This window comes from Euphorbia lathyris, chromosome 10, assembly GCF_963576675.1.
Source record: "Euphorbia lathyris chromosome 10, ddEupLath1.1, whole genome shotgun sequence".
Lineage (NCBI taxonomy): Eukaryota > Viridiplantae > Streptophyta > Magnoliopsida > Malpighiales > Euphorbiaceae > Euphorbia > Euphorbia lathyris.
In genome coordinates, this window is record NC_088919.1 from 18,854,936 (window position 1) to 18,880,436 (window position 25,501).

A 25,501-nucleotide genomic window follows, 5' to 3' on the forward strand; every position below is an offset into this window, starting at 1 on the left:
AAGATCCCCCAGAGCTCAGCAGTAAAGGAAGAGTCCAACCCTAGGTTCTGAGCAAAGCCAGACACCCAAGTACCACCCGCATCTCTCAAAACACCTCCGGCCGCAATTCTGTCATCTGCAAGACAAAAGCCATCAATATTTAACTTAACTATCCCTTCACCAGGTCTACTCCATCCAAAGAGATGAACAATAGTTCTCTGGATAGTACTAGATAAATTATCCCCCTTGAAGCTATTAATAATAATATTGATTTTTGTAGAGAAGAAAACAAGTAAATTAGGAACAACAATAGCTCCATCTCCAAAGATATCAGCATTCCTCCACTGCCAAAGCTGGTGATAGACGATTGGAAAGAGGATAGCACCATGCTCCAGCTCAGGCAATAACAAACCACTAACCCCATCTATAAACCAATCACGGCCAGAATGAGCAAAAAAATCAGAAAGCAAATGGATCGGAAGAACTTTCCTCCACACATTTTTACTCTTAACACAATCTCTAAGAACATGACAGATGGTTTCCGCCTGAGCTCTGCATCTACAACAAGTATCAGACTCCACTAGATGACGTCTTTTCCTTTCAACATTTGTAAGCAACCTATTCTTTGCACCAAGCCACATGAAACTCCTAATGCGATAAGGAACTTTCAAGGCCCAAATATTCTTCCAAGCGATAGAATGAGGAGCATCCAAATTAAGATTAAAGGCCTTAAAAGCAGATTTGCAAGAATAAGCACCATTGTTCGTAAGGGACCAATAGTGATTATCCCTATCTTCATCCTTACTACTAACTTTAACTCCCTGAATCTTCAGGAGCGTTTCCAGACTAAGGTAAGCCTCAAATCTCGACCAAACCCAATCTCCCTCCGAATCCACAACATCAGCAATACTCCAATTACGAATCTCCAGTGGCGGCAGAAAAGTACAAATATCTAATAACGTCTTCTTCCCAAGCCAGATGTCATTCCAAAAACTAATTGATCTACCATTTATTTCCTACTTTTACATATGTAGTTTTAATTCATTATTTTTTTATTACAATAATGACGGGCTAATCCTAAAAACATATGTAGTTTTAATTCATTATTTTTTTATTACAATAATGACGGGCTAATCCTAAAAAAACATAAAAAAAACAGACCGATTTTTAAAGATGAGTCAATCTTGAAAGCTCAGAACCACAAAAATAAATAAAAATCACTCATAATAAGCTTTTAAGTTTATCCTTATATCTTTAAAAAAAAGTTTATCTTTATATTCTTTTTATAAAACCACGAGCTAATCTTGAAAGGCCCGCACCACCACAGATGTACCTTTAAGCCATATCCATATCCAAACTAATTTTCGTTCGCTGGTTAATAAATACCTCAAATAGGTGGGACAACTAACTCAAAGCTTATCCTTATATATAAGTGATAATTACGGTGAAACTCTAATCACTACTTTACTTATAAGAATTCAGTCTAGTCCATTAACGGGTGGACCATAATATTCGGTTCATTGGTAAATATAATTCTAAAAAAACATATAATATTTCTATTTTAAAATAATTAAATTAATATATTTAAATAACTAAGATTATATTTTTATTTAAATTAAATAGGAGAGAGAAAGAGATTTAGGAAAAAAAATTAAATATACAAAGTGCATTTTTTTAATATTTAAAATAATAACATTTTTAAGTATAAAATTAAAGCTTAAAAAAGAGTGTGTAAATTAAAGTTATGTATCAAGTGTAAAAAATATTGAAGTTGGTGTACATATAATATAAATATAAATAAGGGAAAATTACAAATAAAATAAAATATTTGTGGTTTGCATAATTTGTAAATAGAAGTCCGTGGTTTAAAAGTTTGCAAATAGAGGTATGTAATATGTTTTATTTACAAAACAAAATAAAGTACAATATTGCAATTTCACAATTAAGTTCTAATTACAACAGAATGCATTTTTATCTTAGAAAAAAATCATTCTTACGTATCAACAAAACATAACTCCCCAAAGAATAACTCTCTAAATCGAAACAATAAATCATATGGTGGACATTTTACGTTTTTTACTAATTTGTCAGTTTATGCAGTAAATTGATATTTAAATTCATTTAACACAGTTGCAATTTGATTTTCGGATCTGTGTTTTATCAATATATAAATGTAATTTATTTATTTTTTAAAAATACTCTTGATTGTAAGCAGAACTTAAGAATGTAATTTCAAATACTTTATTTTGTAAAGAAAACATACCACCTACCTTTATTTGCGAACTTTTAAACCACAGATCTCTATTTATAAATAGAGCAAACCTAGAGCATTTTATTTGTACTTTACCCTGTAAATAAAGGTAAAGGTAAATTAGTATTAACTAAAGTGTGTTAAGGTATCATTGTGAAAAATCAGAGACGAATAAATTAATTACCTTAAAATAAAATTAATATTAAGTAATTGTAGGTTTATTTAAGGAAAACTATTAGGCATGTGAAAGCCGTCCTATTCCTATATATGACGAATGTTTAATTTTCCATCACAGAAAAAGTCATCCATTAAAAGCTATATGACTTTTATGTGATTATCCACTAAACTCATTGATATTTTTTTAGCAGTTGGATCTACCTCAATATCATATAAAAATAGTTCGGTAATTGGGAATTACGTTAATAATAAAATTTAAGAAATTGAGGTATGGTATGGTAGGTTTGAAAGATAGAAAAGCACAACCTATATTTATTCTCAGGTCATATTAATCTAGCTAACAGTTGTACTACTAATTTCAGAATCCTATAATCAGCATCATCAATAATCATACCAAAATTTCATAATCAAGCACAACCACCATACCTCTAAATCTCTGGTTCTCCATGCCAAATCCAACAAAAAAAAAAGAAAAAAAATCTTTGATAACTCGATTAGAAACTAACCGGAAATCTCCTAACCACAAGCATAGCGAATTGCTTGTTGTTAACCTTAACCCACCCCTTATTGAAGTTAGATTGATTTTCCTAATTCACAACTCCGTGAAGTTAACTAAATATTTTAGTTTAGATTTATCTCTATTTTTAGACAGTTTGGTACGAATATATATAAAGTTTCACACAATAGTTTTCATTGAAGTTGGAAATATATATTAAAGAAAATAATTAAAGAGGTTGAAACATTAAAGCTTACAATGAAGTTTATTTCAATTACAAATTAGGTTGTCATTACCATTTTAAGTTTCTTTATTTTATAGTCATGGATTTTACATTATTATTATCAATTAGTTAAATTTTGTTGCCCAATTATCCTTTAAGCAAAGAGATTGTAAGCATCCAATACACTTGTTAAGATGTTTATTCTTCAACAATTTGGATTACGTTAGATATGCACTCAAAATGAATGTAAATCAAAATAAATGTAAATAAAAATAAATTTTGATGATGAAAATCCTAAAATGTGTATTAATTATGGTATATTGGAACTATTGCTTTTGCAATACTGGCCATTATAGGTATTAACTATTATATTGTGGTTTGTACTAAAATTGTTAGTATTTCATGAGTTATCAAGTTGATATTTTTTTTGAAAGAGAATCAAAAACATTTATGTGTTAGTAAATTATCGGTTTAGCAACTAATTTTCTATAATAGGTTCATATCTATCATAAATGATAATAAGTTAAATGATAACAGCTCATATATTCACTTCTATCTTTAACTCTTAAAATTATTTAATTACATCGTCATATCCCTTTCATTTATTGTCTTTTGTTATAATTGATGATGTTGAAAGATGATTTGAGGGTTATCTTAGGTTTAGGTCTCATTTCTGTACTAAAAAATATTTTCCTGATTTTTCGGTATTTGTTTGCTTAGGAAAATAAGTCAAAATAAACTTTTAGGTTAGTCAACAGAAAAATATATGAATAAAGTGAGGAAAATGTTTTACCATTTTGACAAGAGTAAAACATTTTCCTAAACGTTTTAGAATCATACTCTATTTTTTTTAATCCTTTTCTAAACAGTAACCACCCATCAGTTCTTACCGTTTTCCGGTGTTGTATTCAAGCAGCGGAAAATATTTTATTTTCCAACAAAAACAAATTTCCTTACCCAATATTTTTCGGTAAATAAAGTGGGGTTTAAATTTTAATTTCAATCCTATATGCTCGCTCTACACAATTAGGTACAAAATTCTAAATAGAACAAGTAGTGGAATTAATAGAATTTGTGTTATTGTTGATATTTTTATGATATTTTAGTTTGAAAATTACAAAGGAAACAAATGAAGTAATTGTACTAATTTTAAAATCAAATTACAATCAATCGTTTTAATTTTTATTAATGGATTTTATATTTCTCTCAACTCAATAAAGATTAGAATTGTTGTTTTGTTATCTTGGATTTTACAGAACCGAGGCTACATTCACTATGTTTTTGCTCAGTTTATATACCGTTAATTAAAGAATGTTGACATTATGAAAGATCTATTTATGGTAGTATATGTTTATATGAATAAACATGAGTGGATTCCATAAGTTTTATTATTATTATTATTATTATTATTATAAATATATATATATTTGATTACATATTTATTTATTTTTATGTGTACTTTTATTTTTTTTGTTATTGTATTGAAAATAGTGTTAAAAAGAGAAAAATACAAAAATAAATTTTGTTGTTTGACTGATTTGCAAAGACAATGTGGCTTAAAAGTTTACAAATATGGGTATGTACTTTGTGAATTTTACAGTTAAATGATATGTGAGTCAATTTTTTCGACCAAACAATTCTTGTAGTTTAGTTAATTTGCAAAGTTAGATATTGAATTTTAGATAATTTACAAAGTCAGTCTTTTTAATTGCTTCAAATCGATCCCTTTTGATGTAAATAGTCACGACAACAATTTTTGAAGGAAAGACCGAGTTTATAAACTGAAAAAAATACATACTCCAGTTTACAGACTTTTAAACAACGTAGATCGTCTTTATAAATCGGTTAAACCACAAAGTTTATTTTTATATTTTTCCTTTAAAATTAATAACATATTTTTTATTCGTTCAAAAAAAATAACATATTTTTTTATAATAGTCGAGACATTATTATCAACCAAAATAATAATAAAAATTAGAGCTTTTTTTTGTAGAAGCAAATATAATATAGTTTCAAATATAAATATTTAACTTTTTTCACATGATTCATACGTAAGTAAGTTATTGTATACAATGGACAATGACTTATACTTAACAGCCAGCCAGCAACCAAACAGCCAAAAAAAGAAATTTCTTTTAAAAAAATGGAAAGGCAAACCCTTTTTTCTGCTCCCCAAAAGCAAATGGTAAATAAAAAGTTAAACCATGCAGTCATAGAACAGAACAGTGGCATGGCATGAGGGCAAAACCACCGGTCAAAGTCAACCTTTGTATTACCTACTATAATATCATCTCATATCTGTGACTGACTGTGTAACCATATCTTCTCCATTCTTCTTCTTCTTCTGCTGCAATGAGAAAACCTTGCTGCGATAAACTAGATACCAACAAAGGAGCCTGGTCTAAACAAGAAGACCACAAACTCATTGATTATATTCGTAAACATGGCGAAGGTTGCTGGCGAACCCTACCTCAAGCTGCTGGTCTCCTCCGTTGCGGAAAAAGTTGCAGACTCAGATGGATCAATTATCTTAGACCTGACCTTAAAAGAGGAAACTTTGCTGAAGATGAAGAAGATCTTATCATCAAGCTTCATGCCCTTCTTGGAAACAGGTCACTTTTAATTCATTCCTCCTTTTCTTAATTTCTCTATCTCAATCCCTAATTGACAAAAAAGTATTGTTTCATTTCAGGTGGTCACTTATAGCAGGGAGATTGCCTGGCCGTACTGATAATGAAGTTAAAAACTACTGGAATTCCCATTTAAGAAGAAAGCTTTTGAATATGGGAATTGATCCAAATAATCATCGTTTGAATCAGTTTCATCTTCAACATTCTGCCAGTACTAACTCTTCTTCTGTATTCAAACAAGAACCAGCAGCAGATGTTAAATTAGAAAATGTTGTTAATAATAATGATAATAATGATGATGAACAAGCAGCATCTGATGGAGAAAGTGTTTTGGATCAGAATGTCCAGCAAGGATTTTTACCCGATCTAAATCTTGATCTTACGATTACCTTTCCTTCTTCTTCTTCTTCGATCATCAATGTGGATCAAGAGAAGCAAGAGATTAATAATACAGAATCTACAATTCTTCGTCTGTTTTAGTAATTTAGTCAATCAGTAAAATGATTGATTCAAGGAAATTATATTCTAACTCATTAGACAATCCATTTTAGGGAAAATGTACAAAATCCAACACTCGACGCTGATTGATGCAATGCAATCAAGTGCTATATAAGGACGGCCAAGATCTCTTCTTGTGATTGCAGAAGAAGAACAAGTGGTCCTTTGCCACATTGGGTATTGATTCATCATTAAGTGGATGATTAAGAGGGGTCACAACTTGTAATATCGTTCCTGTATATCATTATTATACAAGTGATTAGCTGATTAAGTATGATCTATTATTATTTTAATGTTATAAAAAGATAGCATATCATATATTATGTGCATTTTCGTTGATTATTCTAAATGTGTTACATTCTATGGTGAATTTTTTTATCTCTTATTAGTCTTTGTGAATTTGTATTATCAACTGAAAACTGAAGAAAAGATTTCATTCCACCACTTTCATCCTTCTTTTTCCGATTTCTTTCCGCGCTGCCAACAACTCCACCATCGTACCTCAAACACCACCCTATGTCAGTCTCTGGTTTGTTCTCAATCACAAACTGACCCTAAATAATTTCCTTTTATGGCGTACCCAGTTGATGCCATTTTTTTAGAGGATACAAATTGACAAATCATATTGACCTGAAGGTTTCCCCTCCTGCCAAGTCCTTGCCCTCCGGTATAATTGGGAACAATTAGACCAACAGGTCAGAATTGTATCATCCTCTTCTACGGCTGTCTTACCCCAAATGATTGAACCCGAAACTGCTTGTGCGGTATATAAAAAGCTAGTGAAAGCTTCTCCGTCGGTTTGAGGTCTCAAGTTAGAGAATTCAAACATTGTCTTCACAATCTCAAACGAGAGAATGGTAGTATCTCATCCTGCATTTAGAGTGCAAAGTCAATCTCTAATGAACTTGGTGCGTTACAACATCCAGTTTTGGATGAAGAGCTTGTGGAGGCAGTCTTTGATGGCCTTGGCTCGGGCTATAGGCCCTTTGTTGGTGCCGGCACTACAACAAATGTGATCTATAGCTACAAATGTTAGCCATGAAAAATATTTTTGTAGCTAATGTATACTAATAACTTTTGTAGCTGTTAACTAATTTTTGCTTTGGTAAATATATTTTTGTATCAGTACTAATGTATTAGCTACAACTATTCAACTATAATAAAAATATTGTAGCTAATTAATATTTAGCTACAAAGTTTACCCAACTATAGTAATATTAATAATTAGCAGCTACAAAAGTTAGCTATGAATTAATCTTTGTAGCTAATATATACAAATAGCTACAAGTATAACACTTTCATAGCAATGTATCAGCTACAATCGCTTTGCTATGATAAAAATACCGTAACAAATTGAATTATTTAGCAACAAAATCTACTTATTTATTGCAATTTTATAAATAAATAAAAACTATAGAAAGTAATAAATGATTTTCTTAGAAGCAATAAAATGGTAAGTAAAAAAAAAAGTCAAAATACATCATTATAAAAAATACATATCAAAACATATGATTAACTCCTTGAACTTTTAATATTTCAACAATTAAACTCCTAATGTTTTTATTTCACACACATTGAGGGGTCAATGTATGCGAAAGTTATATTTAAAGACTCAATTTAGAAAAATAAATAATTAGAGAATCAATTTTTAAAATCCGAAAAGTTGAGGAGTTGAATTATGTGTTTAGCCTTAAATTAATTTTATTTATTTATTTCTATCATTGCTTATCACATTTGTTTTTTACCAGTTTATTTTCTTTTCTATAAAACAAAAAGAAATTGATAAAAAAAATATATCTATATAGATTAAAAATATAATAAATTATAGATAATGAAAAAAATCATCTACCAAAGAAAATTCTTTGTAAATTAAAAAAAAAAATCAGAAGTTTGAAGATATCAATAGTAAAGATAAATTATAGATTTTATTTAATTTTAATACTTAGAATAAGCTGTAAAACACACCTAACATTCACAGTCGGGAGTAATTTTACACTTAATATCTAAAATTGTACGATTTTACCCCTAATATTAGTAGGTAGGAGCAATTTTATCCATAATATTTGCAAGTTGAGTTAATTTCAGATATTATCATAAGACAATGATATTTTGTTTTTTATTCTGCACCAATTGTGTATTAGTTGGTTCTAAAAAAAATCATATTTTTTGTGATTTAATAATAGAATTAGAAGATAATATTTAAGAATTCGGCAAAATATTTAAATTTTTTTTCCAGCTCATACAAAATATGGTATATTTTTTAAATTTTTAAAATTTTTCACATTTAATCATATGTTTATAAATTATTACTAATGAATGATAAAATGACGCACATGTAAAATTTAGATGCCAATATTCATGACCGAGAAAACAATTTAATGAATTATTTCTCATGTTTTCTCAATTTATCTACTTTAGGGATAAAATTTCTCTTGGCTACCAAAGTTAGGGGTAAAATTATAATATTTTAGATGATATGGATAAAATTACTCCTAGTTATAAACGTTAGGGGTATTTTTACACTTTATCCCTTAATACTTCAAAAATAATTAATCAAATAAATTAAATATTAAAAAGTATAATAATATCAATTGTTTTTTCCATAACTATGTTTTTATTATATATATATATAAACATTCTTACTATATCACGATCTATTCGTACTATAATAATAGTAATTAGATCAAAATTCAATGATTTAGATTTGAATTTGTTAACTACTGTTAAATTTGATTTATTCAAATTTATAAAATAGCTATAACATAAAAGTCACTTAATAATCAAATTAAATAATTAAAATAACAAATGTTGGAGATTGATTCCAACTTACAAAATTCGGTCCAAAATCTAAGGAATGGCTTTTTTTACTATAAATCAATGTAATATCATGCTCTAAATATAATGACAATTGTGAATTCAAGGTTTAGTTTTGTACTATCACATCTAACTAATCCATATTTAGATATTTATTTTCTTTAATTTATCAATGCTATGATAAAAATGAATATTTTTAAATAGGATTTAAAAGAATGAAGGGATGGAACATAGATACTATTGCACCTAGATCTTATTTCAAATCAATAACCTAACAACTTCGATCCTTCAAAGATTTCACGTCATCCTTTCAAACTTTAAATTTATATTTAATATTGAATCAACTTCTTCAAAAAAAAAATTTGTTTTGTTGTTATACATAATAAAAACTCATATCATATTAAATAACGTAACGTAACGTAACTCAGAGTATTGTAGCGTAACGTAAAGTAACGTAACATAACGTAATGTGACGTGACGTAATGTAACATGACGTAACGTAACGTGAGGTAACGTAACGTACCTTAGAGTAATGTACCGTAACTCAGAGTAATGTAACGTAACTCATAGTAACATAACGTAATGTAACTCGTAGTAACATAACGTAACGTAACTCATAGTAACATAACGTAACGTGACTCATTATAACGTAATGTAAAGTAAGGTAACTTAGAGTAATGTAATCTAACTCAGAGTAACATAATGTAATTCATAGTCACATAACTCAGTGTAACCTAGAGTAACTCAAAGTAACATAATATAACACATAGTAATGTAACGTAACTCATAGTAACGTAACATAACGTAACTCATAGCAACGTAACATAACGTAACTCATAGTGACGTAACGTAATGTAATGTAACGTAACGTAACGTAACGTAACGTAATGTAATGTAACTCAGAATAACGTAACATAACTCATAGGAATGTAACGTAACATAACACAATGTAACATAACGTAACGTGACATAACTCATAGTAATGTAACATACCTCATGGAAATGTAACGAAACATAACTCAGAGTAACGTAACATAACTCATAGGAATGTAACGTAACGTAAATCATAGTAACGTAACGTAAAGTAAGGTAAGTTAAAGTAATGTAACTCAGAGTAACATAGAGTAACTCAGAGTAATATAGCGTAACTTAGAGTAACGTAACGTAATGTAACGTAACGTAACGCAACGTAATGTAACATAACGTAACCTAGAGTAACTCAGAGTAACGTAGAGTAACTTAGAGTGACGTAGAGTAGCTCCGAGTGACGTAGAGTAACTCAGAGTAACGTAGAGTAACTGAGAGTCACATAGAGCAACTGAGAGTCGCGTAGAGTAACTCAGAGTAATGTAGAGTAACTCAGAGTGACGTAGAGTAACTCAAAGTGACGTAGAGTAACTCAAAGTAACGTAGAGTAACTCAGAGTAATGTAACATAACATAACTCAGAATAACATAACATAACTCATAGGAATGTAACGTAACGTAACTCATATTAATCTAACATAAAGTAAGGTAAGTTAAAGTAATGTAACTCAGAGTAACGTACAGTAACTCAGAGTAATATAGCGTAACTCAGAGTAACATAACGTAACATAACGTAACATAACGTAATGTAACGTAACGTAACATAACGTAACATAACGTAACGTAACGTAACGTAACGTAATGTAATGTAACGTAACGTAATGTAACGTAACGTAACGTAACCTAATGTAATGTAACGTAACATAGAGAACTCAGAGTAACGTAGAGTAACTCAGAGTGATGTAAAGTAACTCAAAGTAACGTAGAGTAACTAAGAGTCACATAGAGTAACTCAGAGTGACATAGAATAACTCAGAGTGACGTAGAGTAACTCAAAGTAACGTACAGTAACTCAAAGTAATGTAGAGTAACTCAGAGTGACGTAGAGTAACTCAGAATAACGTAGAGTAACTCAGAGTGACATAGAGTAACTGAGAGTAACGTAGAGTAACTCAGAGTAATGTAACATAACATAACTCAGAATAGCATAACATAACTCATAGGAATGTAACGTAAAGTAAGGTAAGTTAAAGTAACGTAACGTAGCGTAGAGTAACTCAGAGTAACGTAACGTAGAGTAACTTAGAGTGACGTAGAGTAACTCAAAGTAACGTAGAGTAACTTAGAGTAACGTAACTCATGGTAATGTAACGTAACTCATAGAAACGTAATGTATCTCAGAGTAACGCAGAGCAACTAAGAGTAATATAGCGTAACTCAGAGTAACGTAACATAACGTAACGTAACGTAACGTAACATAACGTAACGTAACGTAATGTAACTTGTAGTAACATAACGTAATGTAACTTGTAGTAACATAACGTAACGTAACTCATAGTAACATAACGTAACGTGACTCATAATAACGTAATGTAAAGTAAGGTAACTTAGAGTAATGTAATGTAACTCAGAGTAACATAATGTAATTCATAGTCACATAACTCAGTGTAACCTAGAGTAACTCAAAATAACATAATATAACACATAGTAACGTAACGTAACTCATAATAACGTAACATAACGTAACTCATAGTAACGTAACATAACGTAACTCAATGTAACGTAATGTAACGTAACGTAACGTAACGTAACGTAATGTAACGTAACATAACGTAACGTAACGTAACTTAGAGTAACGTAATGTAATGTAACTCAGAATAACGTAACATAACTCATAGGAATGTAACGTAACATAACACAATATAACATAACATAACGTGACATAACTCATAGTAATGTAACATACCTCATGGAAACGTAACGTAACATAACTCAGAGTAACCTAACATAACTCATAGGAATGTAACGTAACGTAACTCATAGTAACGTAACGTAACGTAACGTAACGTAACGTAACGTAACGTAACGTAACGTAAAGTAAGGTAAGTTAAAGTAATGTAACTCAGAGTCACGTAGAGTAACTCAGAATAATATAGTGTAACTCAGAGTAACATAACGTAATGTAACGTAACGTAACGTAACGTAACGTAACATAACGGAACGTAACATAACGTAACTCAGAGAAACGTAGAGTATCTTAGAGTGACGTAGAGTAACTCCGAGTGACGTATAGTAACTCAGAGTAACATAGAGTAACTGAGAGTCACATAGAGTAACTGAGAGTCGCGTAGAGTAACTCAGAGTAATGTAGAGTAACTCAGAGTGACGTAGAGTAACTCAAAGTAATGTAGAGTAACTCAGAGTAATGTAACATAACATATCTCAGAATAACATAACATAACTCATAGGAATGTAACGTAACGTAACTCATATTAATGTAACGTAAATAAGGTAAGTTAAAGTAACGTAACATAACGTAGAGTAACTCAGAGTAATGTAACGTAGAGTAACTTAGAGTGACATAGAGTAACTCAAAGTAACGTAGAGTAACTTAGAGTAACGTAACTCATGGTAATGTAACGTAACTCATAGAAACATAATGTAACTCAGAGTAACGCAGAGCAACTAAGAGTAATATAGCGTAACTCAGAGTAACGTACATAACGTAACGTAACGTAATGTAACGTAACGTAACGTAACGTAACGTAACGTAACATAACGTAATGTAACGTAACGTAACATAACGTAACGTAATGTAACATAACGTAATGTAACGTAACATAGAGTAACTCAGAGTAACGTAGAGTAACTCAGAGTAACGTAGAGTAACTTAGAGTAACATAGAGTAACTTAGAGTAACGTAACTCATGGTAATGTAATGTAACTCATAGAAACGTAATGTAACTCAGAGTAACGCAGAGCAACTAAGAGTAACGTAACGTAACGTAATATAACATAACGTAACGTAACGTAACGTAACGTAACATAACGTAACGTAACGTAGCGTAACATAACGTAACATAACATAACGTAACCTAATGCAATGTAACGTAACATAGAGAACTCAGAGTAACGTAGAGTAACTCAGAGTGATGTAGAGCAACTTAGAGTAACGTAGAGTAACTAAGAGTCACATAGAGTAACTCAGAGTGACGAAGAGTAACTCAGAGTAACGTACAGTAACTCAAAGTAACGTAGAGTAACTCAGAGTGACGTAGAGTAACTCAGAATAACTTAGAGTAACTCAGAGTGACAGAGAGTAACGTAGAGTAACTCAGAGTAATGTAACATAACATAACTCAAAATAGCATAACATAACTCATAGGAATGTAACGTAACGTAACTCATATTAAGGTAACGTAAAGTAAGGTAAGTTAAAGTAACGTAACATAACGTAACATAACATAACGTAGAGTAACTCAGAGTAACGTAACGTAGAGTAACTTAGAGTGACATAGAGTAACTCAAAGTAACGTAGAGTAACTTAGAGTAACGTAACTCATGAGAATGTAACGTAACTCATAGAAACGTAATGTAACTCAGAGTAACGCAGAGCAACTAAGAGTAATATAGCGTAACTCAGAGTAATGTAACATAACGTAACGTAACGTAACATAACGTAATGTAACGTAACATAACATAACATAACATAATATAACATAACGTAGAGTAACTCAGAGTAACGTAGAGTAACTCAGAGTGACGTAGAGTAACTCAGAGTAATATAGAGTAACTTAGAGTAACATAGAGTAACTCAGAGTAACGTAACTCATGGTAATGTAATGTAACTCATAGAAATGTAATGTAACTCAGAGTAACGCAGAGCAACTAAGAGTAACGTAACGTAACGTAACGTAACGTAACGTAACGTAACGTAACGTAACGTAACGTAACGTAACGTAACGTAACGTAACGTAACGTAACGTAACGTAACGTAACGTAACGTAACGTAACGTAACGTAACGTAACGTAACGTAACGTAACGTAACGTAACGTAACGTAACGTAACTCAAAGTAACATAACTTAGAGTAACATAACGTAACTCATGGTAACATAACGTAACTCATAGTAACGCAATGTAACTCAGAGTAACGTAGAGTAACTCAGAGTAATGTAACTCATGGTAATCTAACGTAACTCATAGAAACATAATGTAACTCAGAGTAACACAGAGCAACTCAGAGTAACATAACGTAATGTAACATAACGTAACGTAGAGTAACTCAGAGTAACGTAGAGTAACTCAGAGTAACGTAGAGTAACTCAGAGTAACGTAGAGTAACTCAGAGTAACGTAACTCATGGTAATGTAACGTAACTCATAGAAACGTAATGTAACTCAGAGTAACGCAGAGCAACTCAGAGTAACGTAACGTAACATAACGTAACGTACCGTAATGTAACGTAACGTAACGTAACATAACATAACGTAACGTAACGTAACGTAACGTAACGTAACGTAACGTAACGTAACGTAACGTAACGTAACGTAACGTAACGTAACGTAACGTAACGTAACGTAACGTAACATAACGCAACGTAACGTAACTCAGAGTAACATAACTTAGAGTAACATAACATAACTCATGGTAACATAACGTAACTCATAGTAACGTAATGTAACTCAGAGAAACATAGAGTAACTCAGAGTAATGTAACTCATGGTAATGTAACGTAACTTATAGAAACGTAATGAAACTTAGAGTAACATAGAGCAATTCAGAGTAACATAGAGCAACTCAGAGTAACATAACGTAACGTAACGAAACGTAACATAACGAAACATAACGTAACATAATGTAACGTAAAGTAACTCAGAGTAACGTAGAGTAACTCAGAATAACGTAGAGTAACTCAGAGTAACGTAACTCATGGTAATGTAACGTAACTCATAGAAACGTAATGTAACTCAGAGTAACGCAGAGAAACTCAGAGTAACGTAACGTAACTCAGAGTGACGTAGAGTAACTCAAACTGACGTAGAGTAACTCAGAGTAACGTAGAGTAACTCAGAGTAACGTAACTCATGGTAATGTAACATAACTCATAGAAACATAATGTAACTCAGAGTAACGCAGAGTAACCCAGAGTAACATAAATAATATAAAGTAACGTAACGTAACTCATGGTAATGTAACGTAACTTATAAAAACGTAATGTAACTTAGAGTTACACAGAGCAACTCAGAGTAACGTAACGTAATGTAACGTAACGTAACGTAACGTAACGTAACGTAACGTAACGTAACGTAACGTAACGTAACGTAACGTAACTCATGGTAACATAACGTAACTCATAGTAACGTAACGTAACGTAACGTAATGTAACGTAACTCAGAGTAACGTAACTCATAGTAACGTAACTCATAGTAACATAACGTAATGTAATGTAACTCAGAGTAACATAACTTAGAGTAACATAACGTAACTCATGGTAACATAACGTAACTCATCGTAACGTAATGTAACTTAGAGTAACATAGTGTAACTCAGAGTAACGTAACTCATGGTAATATAACGTAACTCATAGAAATGTAATGTAACTCAGAGTAACACAGAGCAACTTAGAGTAACGTAACGTAACGTAACGTAACGTAACGTAACGTAACGTAACGTAACGTAACGTAACGTAACGTAACGTAACGTAACGTAACGTAACGTAACGTAACGTAACGTAACGTAACGTAACGTAACGTAACGTAACGTAACGTAACGTAACGTAACGTAACGTAACGTAACGTAACGTAACGTAACGTAACGTAACGTAACGTAACGTAACGTAACGTAACGTAACGTAACGTAACGTAACGTAACGTAACGTAACGTAACTCAAAGTGACGTAGAGTAACTCAGAGTGACATAGAGTAACTCAGAGTAACGTAATGTAACTCAGAGTAGCGTAGAGTAACTCAGAGTAACGTAACTCATGGTAATGTAACGTAACTCATAGAAACGTAATGTAACTCAGAGTAACGCAGAGCAACTCAGAGTAACATAACGTAACTCATGGTAACATAATGTAACTCATAGTAACGTAACGTAATGTAACATAATGTAACGTAACTCAGAGTAACGTAACTCATAGTAACGTAACTCATAGTAACGTAACGTAACGTAATGTAATGTAACTCAGAGTAACATAACTTAGAGTAACGTAATGTAACGTAACTCAGAGTAACATAACTTAGAGTAACATAACGTAACTCATGGTAATATAACGTAACTCATCGTAACGTAATGTAACTTAGAGTAACATAGTGTAACTCAGAGTAACGTAACTCATGGTAATGTAACGTAACTCATAGAAACGTAATGTAACTCAGAGTAACACAGAACAACGTAACGTAACGTAACGTAACGTAACGTAACGTAACGTAACGTAACGTAACGTAACGTAACGTAACGTAACGTAACGTAACGTAACGTAACGTAACGTAACGTAACGTAACGTAACGTAACGTAACGTAACGTAACGTAACGTAACTTAATGTAGAGTAACGTAGAGTAACTCAGAGTAACGTAGAGTAACTCAGAGTAACATAACTCATGGTAATGTAACGTAACTCATAGAAACGTAATGTAATTCAAAGTAACGCAGAGCAACTCAGAGTAACGTTACGTTAACGTAACGTAACGTAACGTAACGTAACGTAACGTAACGTAACGTAACGTAACGTAACTCAGAGTGACGTAGAGTAACTCAGAGTGACATAGAGTAACTCAGAGTAACGTAATGTAACTCAGAGTAGCGTAGAGTAACTCAGAGTAACGTAACTCATGGTAATGTAACGTAACTCATAGAAACATAATGTAACTCAGAGTAACGCAGAGCAACTCAGAGTAACATAAATAATATACAGTAACGTAACGTAACGTAACATAATTCATTAAATAAATATACAGTTTCCAAATTCTATATATTATATTACATCAATATGATTCTAAAATAAGAAAACTATGAATTCTGCCAAAAAAAAAGTATGAATTTTTTCCTCACAAGAAAAAGTAAAATAATATAAAAATGTATGGACGTGTTAATTGGGGGTGCCTTTTGAATTTCTATAATAGTGGAAGTAAAAGCAACAATTCAAAAATACATTAATTTTTTAATTACTTAATAAACAAATAATGTAACCTCACGTGGATAGAATTCTAGCTTTATTCCACCTTCGCCACTATTTGTAATCCCGCTAGATTTTTATACGAAATTTTCTTTCACACCAAAATATCCCGCTCTAAATTTTCGACTAAGTATGATAGTTCCTCTTTATCCTTTTATTCTCCAAAATACAATTTTCTTGTCATTTTTTCTCTCCCATTTATACGTTCATTTTCTTCTCCAGGCCCGACGACGGCGACCACCAGGACTCAACCATCATCCACATCGGCTTCTCTCACAACCTATATTCTTCGACGGAATTGATCTCCAACCAGGTTAGTTTAGTTTTCAACTTTTATATTAAATCCCTAACCCTAGCTTAGTTAGTCTATTGTATATATATGAGTTTTCTTTCAATTTTTCTTTCAATTCGTCTTTCAGTAGGTTTTTTCTTTCAATTTGACTTTCTAATTTTCTTTCTTTACTTATTACTTTGGTTACTATTCTGAATTGAGGGTTTTTCAATTTATCTTTCAATTTACTGTACTGTTTTGCTCCTAATTGAGACTCAGATACTGTAAAGTTTTGTTTATGGTGAGGGCTTTTGATGATTGAGGGCTTTTGATGATTACTCTGATATTGTAAATTTTATAACCATTCAGAATTTGGGGCTTTTGATGATTACTGTACTGTTTTACTTCATTTTAATTCATTAGTTTCAGTTGTGATGTATTCACCTCAATCTAATTGAGCACTTTTTAGCTGCAGGTGCTACAATTTATTGATCTAAGTGCTAAGTTGATGTATGAAAGGAATTTCCTTTTTTATTTAATTTTGTTCTAAAGGGGTTTGATATTGTGAATTCATTATATTAGAATAAAAATGTGTATTGTTTAAAACAGAAATCGATTGAGTTCAAATTGGTGTATGTAACTTCAAATTATGAGTCTGAATTCTAGTGGGATATGCCTATATATGAATTTAACCCTATGTTAATTTGACTTCTGTTCTCTATATTCTCTCTACATTTTGTTACATCTCCAAGAATATCTATCTTGTTTAAAGTTTTACTTTACTGCCTCTTAACTTCTTGCTTAAAACGTTATGGAACTTTTGTTGTTAAATATTTGAGCCCGGGTTATAAAAAACCCTGGTTTCGCCACTGTATATCATTATTGGTTTATTTCATTCCTTTAGGCTTTTCTTGAAGATTGCAGATATTGTGAAGGTTATACCAAAGGTACAACAATCCCCTCCATCTCCTCTAGAAGGTTCATTTGTTAATTGTTTCTCATTCTGAAAGTTTTGTTTATCTCTATATTATATATAAACTGATTTTTTATTTTGATTTGACAATTTCCAGAATTTTTTCAAAAGAAATCGAGAGAGGTTAACATGTCTAGGCGTAGAGGGTTGAGAAAAAGAAAAGTTAATGACAGTATCCATGGAAGACTCAATTGAACAAATATAGTTATGACAGTTGTTTTTACCCATATTGTTGCTTACATTTTTTAGGTTTACAAGTTCACTCTGTTTTGAAATTCACATACATCTTGGCTTGTTTCAACTCCATAAAGATCATTTCAGGAAAGGACTTCGGGACAGGAAATAAGCTACGTTTTCTTTCTTCATTTCCTTGATAGAAGCAGGGCTTGAAACATGATCATCTGGGATTGACATACATCTTAGAGCTTCTTTCTGCAACTGAAGCTTCAATTCCTTGACGATCGGTTTCGTTGTCCCAAGTTCTTCAAGAACATCAAGGGTTTCAAGTTCTTTTACTATCAGACCTTTCTCTAACTCTGCTGCTTGTTCCTCTACTTTCTTTATATCTATCTCCTCAAATCCCTGCTGTCCGTCGAAATTTTGATCAACAATATTAAATAATTCATTGAACCTTCAAAAAATCTTTCATGTTCATTAAATGTTTAATCTGGTGACTAACCAGATGCTGAAATAATCTAATACTAATTTGAAATTATCATATATTAAAAAAAAGCATATTCATGTTCAATTGTGAAGAACAGATTCAGATGCTGAAGTTATCTTTATACCAATTTGAAATTATCTAGTTTAGCTCTATAACTAGATTTAGAGTTTGGGCACATATAAATTCAGAATATTCTTGATCATTTGGCATTTGTAGTTCTTTTTTTAAATTAAAATTTGTTTTGTTCTGTCATTTATGCTTAAACTTCTACATCTTTGGGCTTCTGATTTTCTAGTGTTATATATTATGAGATCACAGTGTTTGTTTTTATCCTTCTGGTCTCGGTATGAATCCCTTTTATTACCGTATCTTAAGTTGACTTGTGATTGGCGTATCTTAAATTTGTTAGCAACAAAGATGGTGAGAATTAGTGTTTTGAATGATTCTCTGAAGTGCAGGTACAATGCTGAAAAGCCAGGGAATCGCTAGGCCATGATTAGGCCTTCCTCAAAAGTCATCATCAAATTTCTACTTCTGATGCAAAAACATAGTATCAGTTTTGTTTTGTTTTTTACTCTTCCTTGAAAAGATTAATGAACTGTTTCTGATTTTTGCTTCAGCCTTTGTTCTTGCCGTGTAAGATACATTGCTGAGTTTGAGTATGTTGATTGTCACAGATGTGGTAAAATTATTGTAGAAATAATGGGTAGATTGAACACATGTGGTGTTACCAGCCCTCGTTTTGACAGTGGTGTCAAGGAGATTGAAGAATGGACTGCAAGAGTGCTTCCCTCAAGACAGGTTAGCATATGTATCTAGATACCCTTTTTGAAACATATTTTTTATATGTCACTGAATATTTTGGTGCTCGAACAACAAAATTGAAACTTTTAAAACAAGTTGAAGCAATTATAAATGAAGCATATGAGCGGGTTAATGTCCTAGCTTAGTGATATAATTCCATTGGATCATAGGGAGGTTTAATTCATGTTGATATATATAGGTATGTCCCTGTTTAACATTCTTAAGTTATTGAAAAGCTAAATTATAAAGATCAATTGTATAATTTATGTAAGCTCAGTTATTTTTATATATCGTCTTGAAGGTGTTGTTTAATTTTTGCAGTCTATGGATGATCTTTAAGGTGATGTAGAAGACTGACTTTATCGGATGTGAAGCTTCACTTTAGAGAAACATGTATTTAAATATATTGATTAATGTAATTTTAATTTTAAGCATTGTATGTTGTAAATTTACTTCTTTCATATTTGTTGTTTAGAACAATTGAAAATTGTAAAACTATTCTATTTAGATAAATGTTCATATTATTTATGGATATGAATTTATCTTTCCTTGTCATAATTTATCTATAATTGACATAATTGACATGGTTTGCTAGTTTAAATTAAAAATTATATATTAACGTATTTAATATTATTATTTTTCTGGTTAAAAAAAATTATTAATATTTTTCAATTACAAATCTAAAATTTATAGCTAATACTGAATGGCTTTTGCTATATTACTTCTCATTTAAAGCAATAAATTTTAATTTTGCTACAAAATTAATTTCAAATCTATAAATTTAAGCTTTAGCTATGGTTTTTGTAATCTTATGGCTGCTTATGTTATTATTTTGCTACAAGTTAAATACTTGTGATAAAAAAAAAGTCAATTTTTTAACTACAAACATTGATATAAGTAGCTAAACTAAAATTTATCCGAAACATAACTTTTTGTAGCTAATTATATTGATATTTAGTTACAAGTTAAATATTTTCATTGCAATAAATAATATTACTATAGTTATATCTTTTTTATTTTTGTATCTATTATTAGTTACGAGTAACCTAAGTTGCGTAGTTAAAACTTTAGCTACGCCACTTCTAGCTACGACAAGCTACGAAATATTTTATTATAGCTAAATCATTTTGTCACGAAACTTTTGCACTTTAGTCACAAATTTACCCGTGGCTATAAATGATATTTGTTGTAGTGGCCCTTGAAGCTCGTCTAGAACCAATCTGCTTTGATGATTTAATTGGTCTTCTACACAGTGAGGAGAGACAATTGACACGGGAGGCTGTCTGACCTTCTTTTACTCCATCTCTGAACTTTTCGGTCAGAAATAATGGAAGAGGACGAGGTCGTGGTCGTTCATTCCAGAATTAGAACTTCAATCGTTGACATAACACCAATACTGGTACTGTTTCTTAGGGGAGGAGGAGAAGAGTGTACAAGGAGCTGTTTCCGCACAGGCGCTCTAAATTTTAGAGAGTCCAATTATTTTTATTATATAAATTTAAATAAATTATTGTTATTAATTATTATGAGAAAAATTAAATAAATGTTAACTTATCCAGAAAATTAACACTCAAATAGTCTTAAGGGGGGGTCCAATACTAGTACTGTTTCTTCTGCTCCTTTAGATTCATCTACACTCATATGTCATAACTGTGGTGCTGCTCACATTTCTCACCAATGTCTGTCACAATGGTACAATATATATTGACTCCAGCTGCTCATAGACCTCAATCAAACCTTTCCACTACCTCAAACACGTCCTAATATGATTCGCTAGTTGATTCTGGCGCTACTCACCATTTAATGCTGATCTTGGAAAACTCCATGTTCACGATGATTACGATGGTCCTTAGGAAGTAACAGTTAGTGATGTAGATTAAAGTCGACTGAAAGTTTTAATCTTAAACTCACAAAGATTTCAATCTTCTCAAGCTAAACTTGAAGGTTGGATTAACCCAAAACAAGGATGAACCTTGAGCTCCAATGGAGGCTTTGATATTGATTTCATAAAAAGTTGTCTAACATTACAAAATAAGGAGCTTATATACTCCATCCAAATAAGTGGGAAAGGACGCCAAAGCCCTCAAGTAGGGTTTTTCTTCTAGCATCATGGATAGGGCCAAAATGGGGAGGGAATTAATAAGGGATAGCTTAGTAAATAAAGACTAGTGGCAAAACAGTAAATTCATATGGGGCAGAAATGGTCCCCAACAAATAAGAACTTGGTGGAGAAGTCTTCTCCCTTACGCACGCCCCGCGCCCCCTACATCACGCCCCGCGTATTGGAGCTTCTGGACTTGGGAAATTCACGAAGGTGGGCTTCACGTATGGCGTCCCTGGGAGTACGCCCCGTGGGCTTGACCTCCTAGACTTGGAAACTCAAGCTGGTGGGTGTCACGTGTGGCGTCCATGGGAGCACACCCCGCGCACTTGGTCTCCTGGATAGAATTACTTTTGGAAGCTGGCTCCACGCTCCGCGTACAAGGTGGAACGCCCCGCGTGGATGAGCTACTGGACTTTCCTCTGGAAATAGAGCTCCCCACGCTCCACGTATGAGGCGGCACGCCTCACGTGCTCGGCTGTTTGCCTTTGTTCTGGCCTTCTTCGGATGGTCTTCCCCGCGTCTCGTCTCATGGTTCCGGAAGCATATAGGGTGAAGAGATGCCCTCATCATTCTCCCATTCTTTGAAAGAGTCGGACCCCGCCTCGGGTGTCTTGGCCGGCAACGCCCCAACCGGTTTCCACAAGCTTAGATCCTGCACATTAAAAGAAGAAGACATCTTCCCAAGCCAATTAGGAAGGGTTAGTTGGTAGGCATTGGCACTAATCTTCTTGGTGACCCGGTAGGGGCCATACTTCCTAGGCCTCAACTTACTACTCGGAGCATGCATGAGCCGCTCTTTCCCCAAGTACACCATCATTTCGTCCCCAACCTCAAACTGCACATCTTTTCGGTGCTCATCAACTTTGGCCTTGACCTTGCTATTTTTCTCCTCAATGCTATGCCGAACTTCTTGGTGCATTAGATGATAGTCGCTGGCCAAATTGTGGGCGGATATACTCTTCTTCTCTCCTTTTGGAACCTCCCCCAAATCAAGTGAATGGTTGGGTGCCTTGGTGTACACGACCTCAAAAGGGGTCTTTCTGGTGGTAGAACTCACGGTGGAGTTGTAAGCAAACTCGGCTTGTGCAACCACATAATCCCACATGTTGGGCTTGTCCTGACATTTGCTTCTTAATAGATTTCCTAAGTTCCGATTTACCGCTTCAGTTTGCCCATCCGTTTGTGGGTGAGCCGTGGTACTAAACTTCAAAATGGTCCCGAGGATAGCCCAAAGAGTTCGCCAAAAGTGGCTAACGAACTTCGTGTCATGATCCGACACTATGCTCTTTGGAACCCCATGTAGCCTCACCACCTCACGGAAGAAAAGTTTAGCAATGGTGGTGGCGTTATTAGTCTTTCGACACGGGATCAAGTGGGCCATTTTCAAGAATCTATCCACCACCACGAAAATAGAATCCATACCATGTTGAGTCCTTGGTAGCCCCAACACAAAATCCATTGAGAGATCCTCCAAAATGGTTTTCGGAATCGGGAGGTGCATACGTAATCCGACATTAGTAGTATGTCCTTTGGATGTTTGGCAAGTCTCACATCGCTCCACGTTGTATGCCACATCTCTCCTCATCCTAGGCCAAAAGTAGCGGGAGCTAACCGCTTCAAAGGTATTACCCTACCAAAGTGGCCTCCTAACACCCCTCCATGTAGTTCTCGGATCACTCTTTCTCATATGGACGTACTCGGGAGGCACAACTGGCCACCCCTCATGAGGAACCCATCAACTAACTGATACTCGCCTCCCTCGGTGTCGTTTCTACATTTCTCCCACTCACTTCCAAAATCTGGATCCTCACCGTACTCCCCCTTGATGTGTTCAAAATCCACTAACTTTAACGCCACTATTTTGAGGAGTGCTACCCTTCGGCTCAAGGCATCCGCCACTTTGTTTTGTTGACCCGCTATGTGGAGAAGCTTATAGGGGAACTTATCCACAAAAGTGGACCATCTAGCGTGCATGGAACTTGGAGATGCTTTTGGATTCCCAAGTACTTGAGGGCTTGGTGGTCGGTATACAACATGAACTCCTTCCCAATGAGATAGTGCTCCCACGTCTTGAGAGCTCGCACTATCGCATAAAACTCCTTATCATAGGTAGCCCACTTTTGCTGTGAATCACATAACTTCTCACTAAAATAAGAAATGGGCCGCCTCTCTTGAATCAACACTCCCCCAACTCCTACTCCACTTGCATCGCATTCCACTTTAAAGAGCTTGTCAAAATCTGGAAACGCTAAAACCGGAGCGGTGCTTAGCTTTTCCTTTATCAATGCAAAACTACTCTCTTGTTCATCTTCCCACTTGAAGCCTCTCCCCTTCTTCAAACACTCGGTCATTGGTGCCATGATAGCGCTGAAATTCCAGATGAATCGCCGGTAGAAAGTGGCTAACCCATGTAAGCTTCTAATGTCCCCAACGGTCTTCGGAGTCGGCCACTCCCGAATAGCTCTAACTTTCTCTTCATCAACCCGGATTCCATTTCCACTCACCACATACCCGAGAAACACCAAACTCTCCATCACAAAATCACACTTCTTAGTGTTGGCAAAGAGTTGATTCTCCTGAAGCAATACTAAGACGGACCTCAAGTGCTCTACATGCTCTTCCAAACTCTTGCTATGGATGAGAATATCGTCGAAGTAGACCACTACAAACTTCCCAATCGTCGGACGCAAGACTTGGTTCATCAACCTCATAAAAGTGCTCGTATTGGTCATCCCAAATGGCATCACTAGCCACTCATATAACCCATCACGCGTCTTAAACGCCGTCTTCCACTCATCTCTCGCCTTAATCCGAATTTGGTGGTATCCACTTCTCAAGTCAATCTTCGAAAAGAGCCCACCCAATTGGTCAAGTATATCATCAAGTCAGGGAATTGGGAACTTGTACCGTATGGTGATCTTGTTGATGGCTCGGTTATCCACACACATCCTCCATGAACCATCTTTCTTCGGTGTCAACAATGTCGGCACCGCACATGGACTCATACTCTCTCTAACATAGCCCATTTTTATTAACTCTTCCACTTTCTCCTTCATCACTTCACTCTCCTTGGGACTCATCCGGTAGTGAGGGAGGCTAGGCAAACTAGCTCCTGACACGAGATCAATATGGTGTTGGATGTCCTGTAGAGGTGGTAACCTATATGGTAACTCTTCCGGAAAGACGTCACGGAACTCATTAAGAAATCTTCCCACATCTTCCGGAACTTCTCCATCTTCACTTCCTACCCCATCCGACGGTGTGCTAGATTTCACCATAACTACGTAGACCATTTGACTTTCCTCGCACTCGTTAATAAACGCCTTGTGAGTTGGGCAAACGATCAAGGTAGACTTCCTTTTGGTTTTAGCCTCTCCTACAAGAGGTGTGAGCACATACCGAACCCCATCTTTTACAAACCGATAGGTGTTCTTCCTTCCGGCATGGGTAGCATCTCTATCAAATTGCCAAGGACGGCCGAAGAGTAGGTGGCAAGCATCCATATCCACAATATCACAATAGACCTCATCTCGGTACTCCCCAATCTCAAGGGGTACCCTACACCTTTGGGTGAGCTTCATCTCTCCCACGTCCTTGATCCACCCCACACTAATAATGTTATCTTGACTTC

At 33.8% G+C, this 25,501-nt stretch overlaps 1 protein-coding gene across 1 annotated transcript; it reads left to right on the plus strand.

Moving 5' to 3' along the window:
• The first annotated feature begins 5,462 nt into the window (after positions 1–5,462).
• Positions 5,463–6,615, plus strand: LOC136209111 (transcription repressor MYB6-like). Its single transcript, XM_066000491.1, has 2 exons — positions 5,463–5,738; positions 5,819–6,615. The coding sequence occupies exons 1-2, from the start codon at positions 5,479–5,481 to the stop codon at positions 6,234–6,236; spliced, it is 678 nt and encodes a 225-aa protein (XP_065856563.1). The 5' UTR covers positions 5,463–5,478; the 3' UTR covers positions 6,237–6,615.
• The last annotated feature ends 18,886 nt before the right edge of the window (positions 6,616–25,501 follow it).